The sequence below is a fragment of the Melospiza georgiana genome, chromosome 4 (assembly GCF_028018845.1).
Source record: "Melospiza georgiana isolate bMelGeo1 chromosome 4, bMelGeo1.pri, whole genome shotgun sequence".
NCBI lineage: Eukaryota > Metazoa > Chordata > Aves > Passeriformes > Passerellidae > Melospiza > Melospiza georgiana.
Genome location: NC_080433.1, coordinates 53,240,786 through 53,255,110, shown reverse-complemented (window position 1 = coordinate 53,255,110; position 14,325 = coordinate 53,240,786). Strand labels below are relative to the sequence as shown.

The following is a 14,325-nucleotide window of genomic DNA, read 5'->3' as shown; positions in this document are numbered from 1 at the left end:
TTGGAAAAGACCTCTAAGACCTAAGATCATCACATCCAGCCATTAATGCAGCATTGTCAAGTCCACCACTAAACTATGTCCCAAAGTGCCACCTGTACACATCTTTTAAATACCTCCAGGCATGGTGACTAAACCACTTCTCTGGGCAATCTGTTCCAGTGCTTGACTACCCTTGCAGTGAAGAAATTTTTTCTAATATCCAATCTAAACCTCCCCTGGCACAACTTGAGGCAATTTCCTCTGGTCCTATCTCATGTTCCTTGGGCGAGGAGGCCAACCTCCACCTTGTTACAACCTCCTTTCATAAGGTTCCACTTCAGCCTGCTTTTCTCCAGGCTAAACAGTCCCAATTCCCTCAGCTCCTCATCAGATCTGTGCTCAGACCCTTCACCAGCCTCATTGCCCTTCTCTGGATATGCTCCAGCCCCTCAATGTCTTGTCTATAGTTAGGAGCCCAAAACTGAGCACAGGATTCAAGGTACAGCTTCACCAGCGCTGAGTGCAGTGGAACAATTGCTGCCCTGGTGCTGCTGGCAGCACAATTGCTGATACAGGCCAGGTGCCATTGGCCTTCTTGGCCACCTGAGCACACACTGGATCATGTTCAGCTGCTGGCCAAAACTCCCAGATCCTTTTCCATTGGGCCCCTTTGCAGCCACTCTTTCCCCAGCCTGTAGTGCTGCCTGGGGTTGTTGTGACCCAGGGGCAGGACCCGGCACTTGGCCTTCTTGAACCTCATGCAGTTGGCCTCAGCCCATCAATCCAGCCTGTCCGGATCTCTCTGCAGGGCCTTCCTTCCTTGCAGCAGATCAACCCTCCCACCCAGTTTGGTGTCACCTGCAAACTCACTGAGGGTGCACTTGATCCCCTTGTCCAGATCATTGATAAAGGCACTGAACAAGATGAGCCCCAGTACTGAGCCCTGGGGAGCACCACTGCCAACTCACTGCCATTCCCCACCACTCTGAGCCCAGCCATCCAGCCAGGCTTTTACTCAGCAAAGAGTATGCCCATCCAAGCCCTGGGAAGCCAGTTTCTCCAGGATGATGCTGTGGGAAACATTTATTGAAGGCTTTACTGAAGTCCAGTAGATAACATTCACAGCCTTTCCATCATCCACTAAGTGGGTCACCTTGTTGTACAAGGAGCTCAGGTTGCTCGAGCAGGACCTGCTTTTCCTAAATCCCTGTTGGCTGGTCCTGAACCCCTGGTTGTCCTGTGTGTTACACATGATGGCACTCAAGATGATCTGCTCTATGAACTTCCAATGCTCCATGAACATTAATGCTCTCAGTTGTCCCTTCTCGAGGCTGAACAGGCCCAGCTCCCTCAGCCTTGACACATAAGAGAGATACTCTAGCCCTTTAACTGTCTTTGTCTCCCTCTGTGGCACCTGCTCCAGAGATCCCATGTCTCTCTTGTCCTGAGGAACCCAGGACTGGACACAGCACTCCAGATGTGGCCTCACTAGGAGTGGATGGAGGTTCAAGGAAAAAAAAAATCAAAACCAAAAACAACAGAGGCAGCTGAGAAAAAAAAATAATAACCTGAATTCCAATCTTCCCTGCTTTGTTTTATCTATAGAATTGAGGTGTCCAGCTGCAGCAGGCAGGTTTTCTAATAGTGATGAAGTTAATCAGAACTTTCTGAGTTGTTATGAATTATTTGAGAGTGAGGAGAAATTAGAGTTGTTCATTTAAACACTTCAGAAATCACTTTCAGAAAGTCTTGAAATAGGCAAATTCTTTCTAACCATTGTTAGGACACTATTCACCCCTTCACATATGGTGCTCAGCAGCATTCCTGAGTGTAGCAACCTGGTTATGAAGTGTACCACAACACTGGTGATATCTGCAAACAAATTATAAGTTGGTTCATTTACTTAAGTCTCACGTAATTCTGTTGGGAGCAGTGGCAGCTTGAATTAGTGCTGTATAAAGCAGGAACAGACTTGATTTGCACAGCTATAATAATTGTGAAGATTGTCAAGTCTCACTTTTAGAGAGAAAGCTAAGAAAATTTCTATAGTGTTGCAGTGCTTGTATCACAGTTCTCTGTTCATTTCAGTTATTAATGGTGGGCAGATAACAGGTGTAATTGCAACTACTTTATCAGAATTATTGAAAATTAAATGAGCAAACAAGCTAACTTTTACCTGTTAAATAGGTGTTGCACGTAGGTGGCTAGTTCCCAACACCCATCATCAAAAAATGTACCCAGGGCAGCTAGCTGGAGTTGGTACAGTTTATTCCCTCTGCACTGTTTACCCTCCTTTGTTCATGTACTTGTTAAGGTTTTATATCTGACAGAATGCCTTAATCCTCCTTTTCTGGCAATGTCCCTATTCTGAGTGACCTCCTCTTTAGCATAACTATTCCAGCATTTCATGCCAGTATAAGTGGTTTCTGCTCTACGTCCCCAAGGGAGGAGTTGCCCTGTCTGTGAATCAGATCCTGCTCTTTTGCATGGTACAGTTTTCTCAAGGGTATCTCCAGGATTGCAGGAATACTTCTGGACAGTCAGTGCTTTTGGAGTTAGCTGTAGGGATGCAAAGAAGATAATTAACCCGTGTAATACAGAATCTATTACCTTCTCCTTAGGTAGCTCTCTGAAACCCCTGCACTGAATTCTGATGGGTAGAAAAAAAATAGGAAAATAGAAAAGAAAAAAAATTAGGAAAATAGAAAAAAAAGTCCATTTTATCACATCTCCCAGGTAACAAAATTAATATTTCAGCTGAGCATCCTCTTTGCATATTAACAAGGAAACTAAACTGGGAGTCCTCACTCAGGGTATGGCTCCACTCACCACTTCACTATGGTATGGCTGTGAAAGTAGGCTGATGATACAATGATATTTTTTCTTATAAGCACTGTTTTATTCTATTGCAAAACCTTTCAGAGGGAAAGAGATGGGCTTCTTGAAAATGTTTTCCTTGTTGAAGTTTCTGCTGAATTATTTGTACTTAAAGAGCAACGAGATCATTTGCATGCTCTAAAAGTGTCAAAGCACGAAGAGCTATCCTAATGATAGCATCATCTAGGTACCTGTTTTTACCATCCACAAGCTGTAAAAATGTGTTTTCTTAGTTTATTTTCTCTCACTTTGAATTCTTTCTAACTTACTGAGAATTTTAATGATTAAGCAGAATTCTTTCGTGTCCTTGATCTCCATATTTAGTGATTTGCTTCAAGCCAAACTAGCTCCCTAAATTTATGCAAGTTACATTTTCACTCCCTCCTTTGTAAACTCACAGTCTTCAGCATGAATAGATCAGCAGCAGCAGCAGCAGATTTGCAAAGTACACTCAACTCCAACATCTCAACCAAGTCTTTGAAAGACAGTAAAGTATGTATACATGTATAAGAAATGATGTGTGTTTGTTCAGGCTGTAATGACTCTAAAGGACTGTTGAAATAGGTGTCACTATACCATTAGTTTTATGCTCTATTCCATTGTTTTTACATGAGGGGATTAAAAAGGTAAGAGATTCTGAATTCAGTCAAGTACTTAGGGCACCAGAAAGGACCCAAGCAAGACCCAGACATCTGTTTAAATTTGCAATACAAAAGTGCTGTTCAGATGCTGATTTGATTCTGGGGGCATCTAAACTTGCCAGGCTTACTAGGCTTACCTACCTACTTGAGGGCTATCCACAGCTTTGCTTGGCCATGTCTATAGTCACCCCAGCCAAAGCAGTTTATAATTTAAGCTGAGCAGGATCTAAAAAGTAAGTGCTGCTCTGTTTAAATCCTCAAAAGGGCCAAATCCAATATAGCCCTTAAGGGAATATGTAAGACAACTGTAAAAGCACAGATTAGCCTTGCTCCAGTGTTTTAAAAGTCAACCCTAAGTGGCTGCTTTAAGGATTCAAATCTGTGACACATGACTGAATTTACAGGCTTACCTGCTGCCCTTATTAGATATTTGACCTCTGTGCTTTATTGTTTGGGCTTTTTTCCCCTGCATTTTCTGTGCTCATAGACTGTGTTTCTTGAGCAGACAGTTGAAATAAGAGTGGAATTTTTAAGGACCCCTATCTCTGCTTTTTTATCTGCATCCCAGTGTTCATAGTGATCTACCAAAGAGATCCAGTTAGCAGCTATGAAATTTTAGGCATGTTCTCATGTGTTGGTCATTTCCATGCTGGAGACAAGCAGGCAAATATTTGGGGTCTTTTAATAGGACCAAGTCTTAGAAACACTGTTTTCTGATGTTGTTATATTATTATAAGCAACATGATTATTTGGAAGAAAAATTATGATGCATCATATTTGGATGGAAAGCCTCTTTAGTCATAATAACCATTAGTAGGTATTGAATAATATGCATTGAAGACACAGAATTTTATGTCATTTAGCAAGCCTTGGTGACCTGTGAGCTCGAGAGGACCCAGTGGGGAAGATATCTGGTTCACAGGTTTTAGTTTTTTAATATATTCCTTAAGACTGGGAGATAGCTGGTGTTCTGCCCAGATTCAGAATAGACAAGCAGATTGAGCAGGGTAAGTATAGCCTGATATAAATCACAGTGAACATATGGAAAAAGCTGATTGGGAGCTCAGCTGATAGGGAATTAAAAGCCTTGAGTAAAATTGATTCTGCTCAGAGTTTTATGGAAAGTAGAGCTTGTAAAACAAATTACTTACAAAAACTTGATTTTAATCTTTTAATATCTGGTAAAATTACAAGTTTGGTAAGATGTTGGTCAGATTACTTTGAAAAGCATTTGGCTTGCTGCCATATGAAACCAATTAATAAAAACATGAATTGAACTATGTAACAAAGCAGACCCAACTTTGATGAATAACAAACCAGTTGGCAGGTCTTTATATAGGATTGTCAGTAAAGAAGTTTCATGGACTAAGTGGCTTTCCCACAGTTGAAAATAGAGTGACAGTAGAGAGACTGTAAATTATGTCTGGATTGTGGAAAGGAAGGAGACCACTATGAATGCTTAAGTACATTCTCAGAGCCAAAACAGTAATGCTGAGTGTAGTGGCAGTTCAGGAGTGTAACTGGGCTGATGATTTTTTTTGCTGTATATAGAACTGTTGAGAACATTTAGAGTATGGCACACAAGACCATCTGCCTTTGTCAAAATAGCTTGAAAATGGCTAAGTGCCATTTTCAAACATTTAACCCTAATAAGTACCTGAAGCATCTGAATTAGTCCTGAGGAGATCTTGTTGAATTCAGGAGTTCTGTCTCCATAGTTTATTTTTCATCCAGTTCTCTTTGAATGGATATCCCTATAAAATTTACAGTGTAGCCAAATCCAAAGCAATGAGTTTAAGCTCCATAAACAGGAGATCACAGAAAATGATTTAGTATTTCCTGATGACTTTAAAGGATAGATTTGTAGTAGATTGTGACAAATTAAAAACTTGGAGGAAAGCAGTAAGATGTTTTCCAGGGTCCTAAAGGATGAGAAATAGTTCTAATGTGGTGTGCTTTTAGAAAGTTTTAAAAATTATTTCTTTTTATTGACACCTCTATTCAGACACTCTAAAGCTATGTGTCCTGTGCTAAGTAGATTAAGACCAGCTATGTAGAAATAGACCATAACTTGGATAATTTACATCTAATAGGTAAGAGATGGATGGGGAAAGCAAACCAGTTGGGACTGAATTGACTACAAGGTTATTCAAGAGCAGAATTTTGACTACTACTTGGGTCTGTCAGCAGGTACCTGGGTGTTTAGTCTATTGTGTCATACTACCCCCATAAAAACAGTTAGAATTATTCTTGTTATATAACATTATTGTTACTTACACGCTTACGTAGTGTAACACTAAGTGCATTGTTATCTATTTCTATTTGAAAGATTTTAATTAAATATTTGTTTCTAATTAGTGTTTTTTTATGTGGCCTATTATTGCAAATGCTAGATAACCTAAAAAAGAAGGGTGAAATTTGAAACCATTTGTTTGAAAATATTGTAAATAATCTTATTAATACTTGCAGTTAGCATAGTTGTGTAAACCACATAAGTCCTGTAAAGACCTTCCATTAAGTGATAAGGGTATTGCTGTTTTCCTCAAAAGCAAGCATTTTGTGCTTTTTGATTATTATCTTCAACACTTCTTTTCAATGTATAAATCATTAAATACATTTATGCCATTTAAAATTGCTTTTAATGTTTCTGTGGATGTAAGACTGCTATGAAACAAAATTCCTTGAAAACTATTTATTTTTCCTATATTCTAATTATGTCTGTCTTTCACTGTGAGAAAAAAAATAGAGGCATTAGACAAATGAAGCAGAGGAAGATTTTTGCTAAGTAATAATTTTTCTCTGATCTCCAGTGTCTAACTTGTACTGCATTAATTTAATCGTGTTTATACAGAAGATAATGCTTTTTTCCCTAATGTCTATGAAATATTCCAATTGTTCTGTCTTACAATTTAATAACCCTTTCACATTTCTTACACTGACCTTGGTTTCCATTCACATTTCTAAAGACCTTTTTTGTCTTAAAAATAATATAATTGAGTAGAAATGCATAATCAGTGATGCATCAAGTCTCTGTGAAACAATATTACGGTTAGAAAATGCCGTCTAACTTTGGACTAGGTTAAATTTCAGTAAACACACTTCCTTACACTCTTACATCCTAAAAAAGAAATATTGCAGCAGCATTTACAAGGAAATTAAACATGTTGTATGCTTCTGTTGAAGACAGCCAGAGGAAAAATGGGTCCTCTCTGGCATTTGGAGCCTCAATTGACTCACCTTTGAGGTGTCAATTGATTAATTGTATTATTATTGTCTGTATTAATATTCCAATCAGAAATCAGCATTACTCCGTACTGGTATTGCATGGTAAAATACCCTCTGTGTTTGGGTGTGTGGGTGTTTGCTCCACAGTTGTGGATACTGTTCAGCTGTCAACACTCTCTTTGGCAAATACTGGCCGGACCCAATTGTCATTCTGTGGTGCCTGGACACAATTCAGGGAGTGTCAGAGTGAGTAGGTGGGATGGATACTCCTTCAGTGAGGGGAAGGATGTAACCCATGATGTAACAGCATCTTCTCCCAAGCAGCAAGCAAAAGGACAAGAGGGAACAGTCTAAAATTGCTCCAGAGAAGGTTTAGATTAAATATTAAGAAAAGTTCCTTTACTGAAACAATTATGAAGCACTGGAACAGACTTCTCAGAGAAGTGGTTGAGCTCTCGTCCCTGGAGGTAATTAAACTCATGTAGCTGTGGCACTTAGAAACATAGTGAAGTGTTGGACTTGGCAGTGCTGGCCTGATAGTTAGGCTTGGTGATCTTAAAGGTCTTTTCCAACCTTAACAATTCTGTTTTTCATTTGCTCTTGAGCTCTTAAAATTGAGAAGATCCTTGTCCCTTTTGATTTACAAAAGAAATCTTGAATTCTGTCTTCCAAATTATCCCTCCCTATACATGTTGTTTTTCAGAGTTTTGCTGTTTATAGCCAAATGGTCCCAGTGAAGAGACCACTGGGAACCAACTGTGTCTTGATCTTCTGACATGTAGTCTACCTCAGGCTCACCTCAGGTGCCTTCATTCTTCTAATTGTGTCTTTCTGTGGGTCATTTTTAAAAAGTAATTCTTTGTTTGTTTTTTTTCCACAAGTGAAAAAAAGGTCAACGTCTCTCACTTGTTCCTGGTTCTTTTGTAATACCTACATAAAACCCTTTCCTTGTCAAATTATACTTTATGATGAATTGCTATTGCACTTTGCTTATGCATTTTTATTTAACTGGACTCCTGTTTGCTGTCCCATAGCTTCAACCCTTAGTCCATGTTGTTAATCACAATCAGTATCTCATCAAGAAGCACATTAGACGTAACAAGTGACATTTTGTTAGGTACATAGGAGGTATGCAAGGGTAGAAAATAATATTTTGTACAAATTGGTGAGCAAACTCCTGACCAAACTGTCACAATGTATGTGTTTTCCTATGAAAAGGTCAGGAAAAAATGTCTCAGTTACAAGAGATTGCAAATAAATTATCTGGAGGAAAAGGCAATCTGCTGTATAAATATTTCAAGTTTTGCAATTGAAGCCTTTACATTGATCTGTGCTTAGAGGCCTGTCCTTATTTTGTAGCAGATAATGTTATGTCAAAGCAATGTTTAGTTCTACATAGCAGCTGTTGTATTCATACTAAATTATGCCAGATTTAATCTTGACTGACTACATTCAGCAGGAGCACCCAGTTGTGCTGACAAACCTAAAATCATTTTCAGTAATATTCTGTCGCAAACCCCTTGGGCTCTCTGAGGTTGAATTCCCATATTATACCCAAACATCCCAGCAGTAGATTCAATTGGTGTCCAACTGGAACTCTGCAGTAGCAGAGGTAGACAATATGAGACAATTTCTCAAGAGTATTACTTTCCCAATCATTTTAATTGCCCCTGCCTGATTCACCAGTGCTTGTGTATTCAGTTGTACTTGTTCAAAGCAAATGCAATTTGATTTTACAATACTCTCAAAACACAGCAATACTCATTTTACATGTCGAAAGAACAAGACAATAAAGTGGATAATCAGGTTTTCAGGATTTCAGAAGGAGAACTGAAACCTTGCATGGAGGAGAAACAAGAGAAGTCAAGGTTCACTTGTGCAGTACTTCAAAGGGTGTCCTGTAAGTCCCAGGTCATGGCACAGAGAGGGCACCTTGATAATTGCAGTGATACTGTAATGAGGAGATGGCATATTAATCAGGAGAACAGAGGGTGAGAACCTAGTTTAACTGAAAAGAGCAGACAGCTGTGGTTGCTGGAATAAAATCAGCTTTTCTGGAGAGCACTTCATTGCAGGAAACATGCTGGAGTGTTCTCAGGCACTCTTGACAGAAGCTCTGCTCCTTCCCCTTGCTCTCTGCAGCAGCAGTGTAGTAAACTGTATGTGCCAAAATGGGATGAGGAAAGCACTTCTCACCTTTCCCAGCTCAACCTCCAGCAATTTAGGGTGGTTATTTAAAACGTAGCAAAGTTCAGTTTGTTTTTTCTAGAAAAGTCTGATTATCTTTCATGCCTTCCTGCTACATGCCTGAGCTCCTTTCTGAGTCTTTTTAGGTTGGCATGCCACCTTCTTGACTGTTTGTGCAATTCCAGTTTATATAAATAATTATGCAAAGGCCAGAACTATGGTGTCCTCTCTTCTGATGTGTTTTGTAATTTTTCTAATCTGCCATGATAAATAATTAATCTGTACATTATAATATGAAGTCCTAGAGATAGTTTGGAATATCAATTAGCAACTTGCCCAACAACTCCAAGTAGTACATGTCTAGAACTTTAACCTACTAGAATATTCTTATTTTGAAAGAAAAATCTGTTTTGCAGATAGTAACAGTAAGAATCAGGTAATTTGATGTCTGTCCTAGGTTAGGATGAGAAGTAGAGCTCCACACCTCATTTCTAGTTTCTAATTCTACACTTGCTCAGAGGACTGTACAAAGAGAAAAATAATTCACAGCAGCAATTAAGAGGCATAATTTCTTCTGTAATGTGAAAATTGAGGTAAATTCTTACCATTAAGTAACTTCAGGAAGCACAAACAAATCTTAATTTAACATTTGTAAAGCAGGTGCTTCTTTGCAGCTGTAACTCCTTGTGGACTGGATAGCTTTGTGTTTCATATCTGTAGCCAGAGCTGAGCAAGTGTGCTCTTCAAGGTGAATTAATGCTGATCACTGTGAACTTCCTGATCCATCTGGGCAGTGCTTTCTCAGTGGATGTTCATTTACTGGGAATGCATTGTGCAAGCACCGTTTGGATTTCTAGGGCTGTGCAGCTCTTTGTAGGTCACTGGTGATGCTGATGGGGCTTGCAGGCAGCTTTCACTCCTCCAACATTTTTCTCAGCTAGAGCTTGGTCCTGGATGCAGAAAATAAGAAGGGAACCAGAATCATTCTGCATGGATAATGTGATCTCTCATGCTTGGCTGAGGAGGAAAATCTAACACGTTTCCAAGAACTTAAGTTTCATTTCCGGCAGTTTGTCACATATGAAAGGAGGAGAAGAGTGTTTGAGAATATGCTGACAGTTAATTACGTTTTGGTTTCAGGCTAGAAATGACAAAGCATTTTGATGTTACCTATTTTGAGAGGAATCAGATATCCAGAAATAGGAGCCTAGGTACAGTACTCAGGATAGCACCTTTGCACCTTCATGAAGTCTTGTGTATTCAGTCTACAGATGTCTTATCAGAAAGAGTTCCAAAGTGGGGAGAAGCTGGAATACCTAACTCAAAGCTGCAGAAGGATTCCACAGTTTACTTGGCAAATTCATGGTTTGACATATTTTCATTGGAGTAGATGCCTAAAATGCCTCTTTCCAAGAATGGTGCAGGGTGCTTGAAAGAGAGACTAGGTGGGCATTCAGAGCTGTAATCCTGTAAATCTTTAGTATATACTCTTTTTTTAACTAGATGGACTGACTGATGCTTTATCCTTCTTAGGAGAGGTATTTGTATTTCCGTTCAATAAGGTTGTGGGATTTCTTCATTAGCTTCTTTAGGAAAGTGTTATGATCTAGATGACCTAAGAACTTGTGAATTTCATGGATTTCAGTAGAATACATGGTGTAACCCTTATCTTTAGATACAGTATTTAGACTGCTTGTATTTCATAATATTATTAAGATACATGTGACCATTTAACTCTCCATTATATCTGCATGTCATTCTTTTGTTTTTTTTATTTATCAGGTTTCTTGTCTCTATTTACATAACTACTGCAAGCTATCTATTCTTAGCAAAGTTGAACTTCATTCTTCAAGTGTGATTTACTCAGTACAGCTTAAAATCATGACGAAAAAGATGAGCATATCTACAAGCAAAACTTCCCTGGTCCTCCTTCTGTGCCAAATTATTTCTGCACTGGATGTACCTCTTGACTGTAAGTATTAACCTGATAATTAAGTGCAGAACAATGGAAGAATAATTAAATAATTTCTGTAGGAAACTGAAGATAACTCCAACACAGAGCTAAAAATAGTGTTTGTTCACTTTAATCGGGACATTATAATTATGAATATTTACACTGACTTACTGAAGATTTTCAAAACCTGTGCACATAAAATGAGTTACGTTGTTCAGTTGAGGAGGTGTAACACAGGATTCTCACAGAAACCTACTTACACTTCAGTGTGCCTTTGTTTGATCAAACTGAGGAAAGCCAGAAAAGCCCTGCTAAATGTTAATTAGCTGTGAAATTAAGATTACATTGATATCTTTCTAAAAATCCCAGGACAGTTCCTAGCGGCTGTAAACAATCACCCTTACCTTCAGAGAAGAGGTTCCCAGGAGCTGGTATGACAGCTAGTAAAAAATTCAAACACCTAAAATTCAGACACTCAAAGCATCTTATTTTTTTGATGCAAAAGGGTAAGTAAGGCTCTTAGATTTCTTGAGTAGTGCCTGAAAACAGTTAAGAAATTTTACTTAAAAACATGTTAGTAATGTCCTGGGCAGGGAACTCCAACATGAACGCATGAGGAAACGCCTGGAGGAGGGGAAACCCCATTATCTGAAGTTTTTGTCTAATATAAGACTCTGTTAGTGGGGGACCTTGAAGATAGCGCTCCATGCTGAGAAAGAAGAAATGGTAGCTTCTGTGTTTTACATTCTCAATAGCTAATTTTCTTAAATTACTCATGTTTCAGGTTGCTCTTTTCTTTCTAAGATAAACATAATCACATTTTCAGAATTCAGTGAGCCATGTTGCACCTCTGAGTGATGATTCATTTGTTAAACTAATTTCCAGGGAAGGGAACATTAGGGCTGGTGTTTAATTGATGGATTTATACATCAGTAAATTTGGCTGTGATTCTAATCTGCATGGTTTTCTTTACCCCTGTGGTTTTGATACCTTCCTCCCTTCCAGAAATGCATGTTTTTCTTTAATAATCATTGACATACATTGCAAGTGCTTTGGTCGTTTTTTTTTCCCCCCATGCATTTTACAAGCCTATCAAACCAATGACCTGTGTTTCTGTAACAAAATCAATATATCTGAATGACATCCAACTTGTTGTGCTGCAAATGCTTTTAGAGGAATAAGCTGTGGGTTAAGGAAGGCTTTGAAAGTTTGATGAATAAATGAATGTGTTACTTTCAAAACCTAATTTTTCTCCTTAAGCATCTTTTCAGGCTATAAATAATCTTTTAAACCTATCTTGTAGTTTAGCAACTAATATAGATTCTGCACCTCTTTAATACTGTGATCTTAGGAGTAAGATTTTGGGTTAAATTTACCAGAAATGCATCAATAGACAAAAATTAATAGCCCTTTTGGATGTATAATTTTAATTCTGTACTGAGAATTTAATTCCCTTCTGCTTCATGCTTATTAATTTTGTGAGGTCTGATACAGTCACATACTTGAATTTTTAACCAGAAATTACATCTGGAATGATGGTATCACTTTCATAACTAATGATGAGAATTGTCTCTGGGAGAGCACCACAAGGGAAGGACACAGATTTTTTTGTGGCTCCTCCCTGAATATCAGCCACAGAGACCTGGTGGTGAGAACCTACTTGATTAGTTGAATATTTAGGTTTCATCCAGGTTAGAAAATTTCTATTCACGGCAAGTTCACTAGTTCCTAGCCAGTGTTTCCTCAAAACAGGCCAGGAATGACTGAAAATGTAGGGACTCGGGGACATTTGGCCTATTGATAAAGAGAGGTGTTTATGCAAAACATTGGAATTAAGCAATAATTCCAATTAGCTAAGATGATTTTTTTTATTTAGTTATTTTTCAAACCAGAAAGGGTTGCAAGCCTGTTGAGTAGGATTAGGTGCTTTTGTCTTTATAAGAGTAATTTTAGCCTGAAGCATTCTCTTTGTTCTTCCACGTGATCATGTGGGTGGATTGATTTTGACTGCAGCATGAGTGCAGTACACTCCATTAATCCTGATTTGCTGCTGTCACCTCAGTATTTGTGTGTTATGTCCTTGCAAGGCCAAAATCACATAGCATGGTTGCCATTAAAAAGTCAACACTTCAAGAAAGTTTCTCATGCCAAGAGCTTTAAGATAAATGTAGTAATATCTGACACAATGGAAATTGTGGTTGGAATTTCAGGCATCACTGCATGGGTTGCAGTGCTGCATGTTTTCAATGTTTTCTTTTTAATGGTGGCCAATGCACTTGTCAGAGATACTTATCTTCCCTCTCAAAATTGCTAATTTTCTCTTTACTAACAAATATTTCTCTTTAATCTCCATTTGTCCATTCAACTGCTGATTCTGATGTGGGAATAAAAGCAAAACTTCTAGAAGAATGTAAGTTACTCTTCACTAAAAATAGGCTGTGTGCTACTGAAAATTAATACAGATTGTGCTGCAAATTGAATTTGCAGTCCAAAAATGTGTGATTCTGACATCTTGTTGATAATTTTGTTTGCTATATCTAGATGTTTTGTGCATGCAGTGTTCAGAAAATACTAATGTATATAAAACAACATTCTGATATTCTGAATAAATTAATTGTGTGATTTTTGATAGTGTGCTGTTTGAACATTAAAATCTTCACTCAATATCAGCATGTGCAGTGTTTTATTACTACTTTCAGGAGTAAATATATATGATAAAAATTATTGGAATGTATGTACTTTTTACTATGTTACATATCTGATTTGGACATATTTTTATATCCACAGTGGATATAGCTATTTAAGTAGACCTCATATTTTATGAGTTCTAACTTAGCTTTAGTTTTATGGTGAATTTAATAATTTTTAATTGCAGTCCATAACACAGGAGTGGAGATTTCAGGTCTTTGATGTGTATCAGATGGAATATCCTGTAGGCTGGGCAGTGTTTGTTGTCATATCCTTTTTCAGGGTGAATTTGCTTTTCCCAAGTAAGCATCTGGTGCATACTGACCCTGAGAAATGCCTCTGAGAGGGAAAAGGACTGCCTTCAAGTACTCCTAAAGAAATACACATGAAGGCATCATGTAAGAATGTTGCCTTCCTCTTTCAAGGATTCTCCCCTGTGCAGTGAGGAGCAGGACCCAGTTTTCCATGGCCTGTTCTGTTCTGCCTGGCTGCTGTGTTTTGTCATGATTCCATGATCTGATTTCTTTTCACTGCTGTTTCTTGCAGCTAGGGTTTTACAGACAGCTACCTCTGTGCAAAGGAGTGCTTTATGTGTAATGGTATCCTTAAGGAAGACTTAAATAAAAATCTGTTGTAGAATTTTAACTGTCTAGAGTGAGGCATGAGAACCAAACTAACTCTAATGATGGAAATATTTTGTTCCAGTGGCTAGAAATTGCCCCAAAGCACAAACAAAGGATATTGCTGGACAGGTGATTTACAGCACTTAGACAG

The 14,325-nt window shown here is 38.3% G+C and overlaps 1 protein-coding gene across 39 annotated transcripts in view; it reads left to right on the top strand.

The window, feature by feature from the left end:
* The window catches only part of NRCAM (neuronal cell adhesion molecule), a 146,526-nt gene that overhangs the window by 67,041 nt on the left and 65,160 nt on the right, over nt 1-14,325 (top strand). For 24 of the 39 annotated variants that reach the window (XM_058022605.1, XM_058022608.1, XM_058022604.1 and 21 more), the window contains 2 exons: nt 10,692-10,881; nt 13,256-13,273. In XM_058022605.1, coding sequence (XP_057878588.1) covers nt 10,791-10,881; nt 13,256-13,273 — 109 coding nt within the window. In that variant the 5' untranslated portion in view covers nt 10,692-10,790. Of the gene's footprint in view, nt 1-10,691; nt 10,882-13,255; nt 13,274-14,325 lie in introns of those variants that run through there. The other 15 variants (XM_058022619.1, XM_058022617.1, XM_058022618.1 and 12 more) reach the window with 3 other exon arrangements.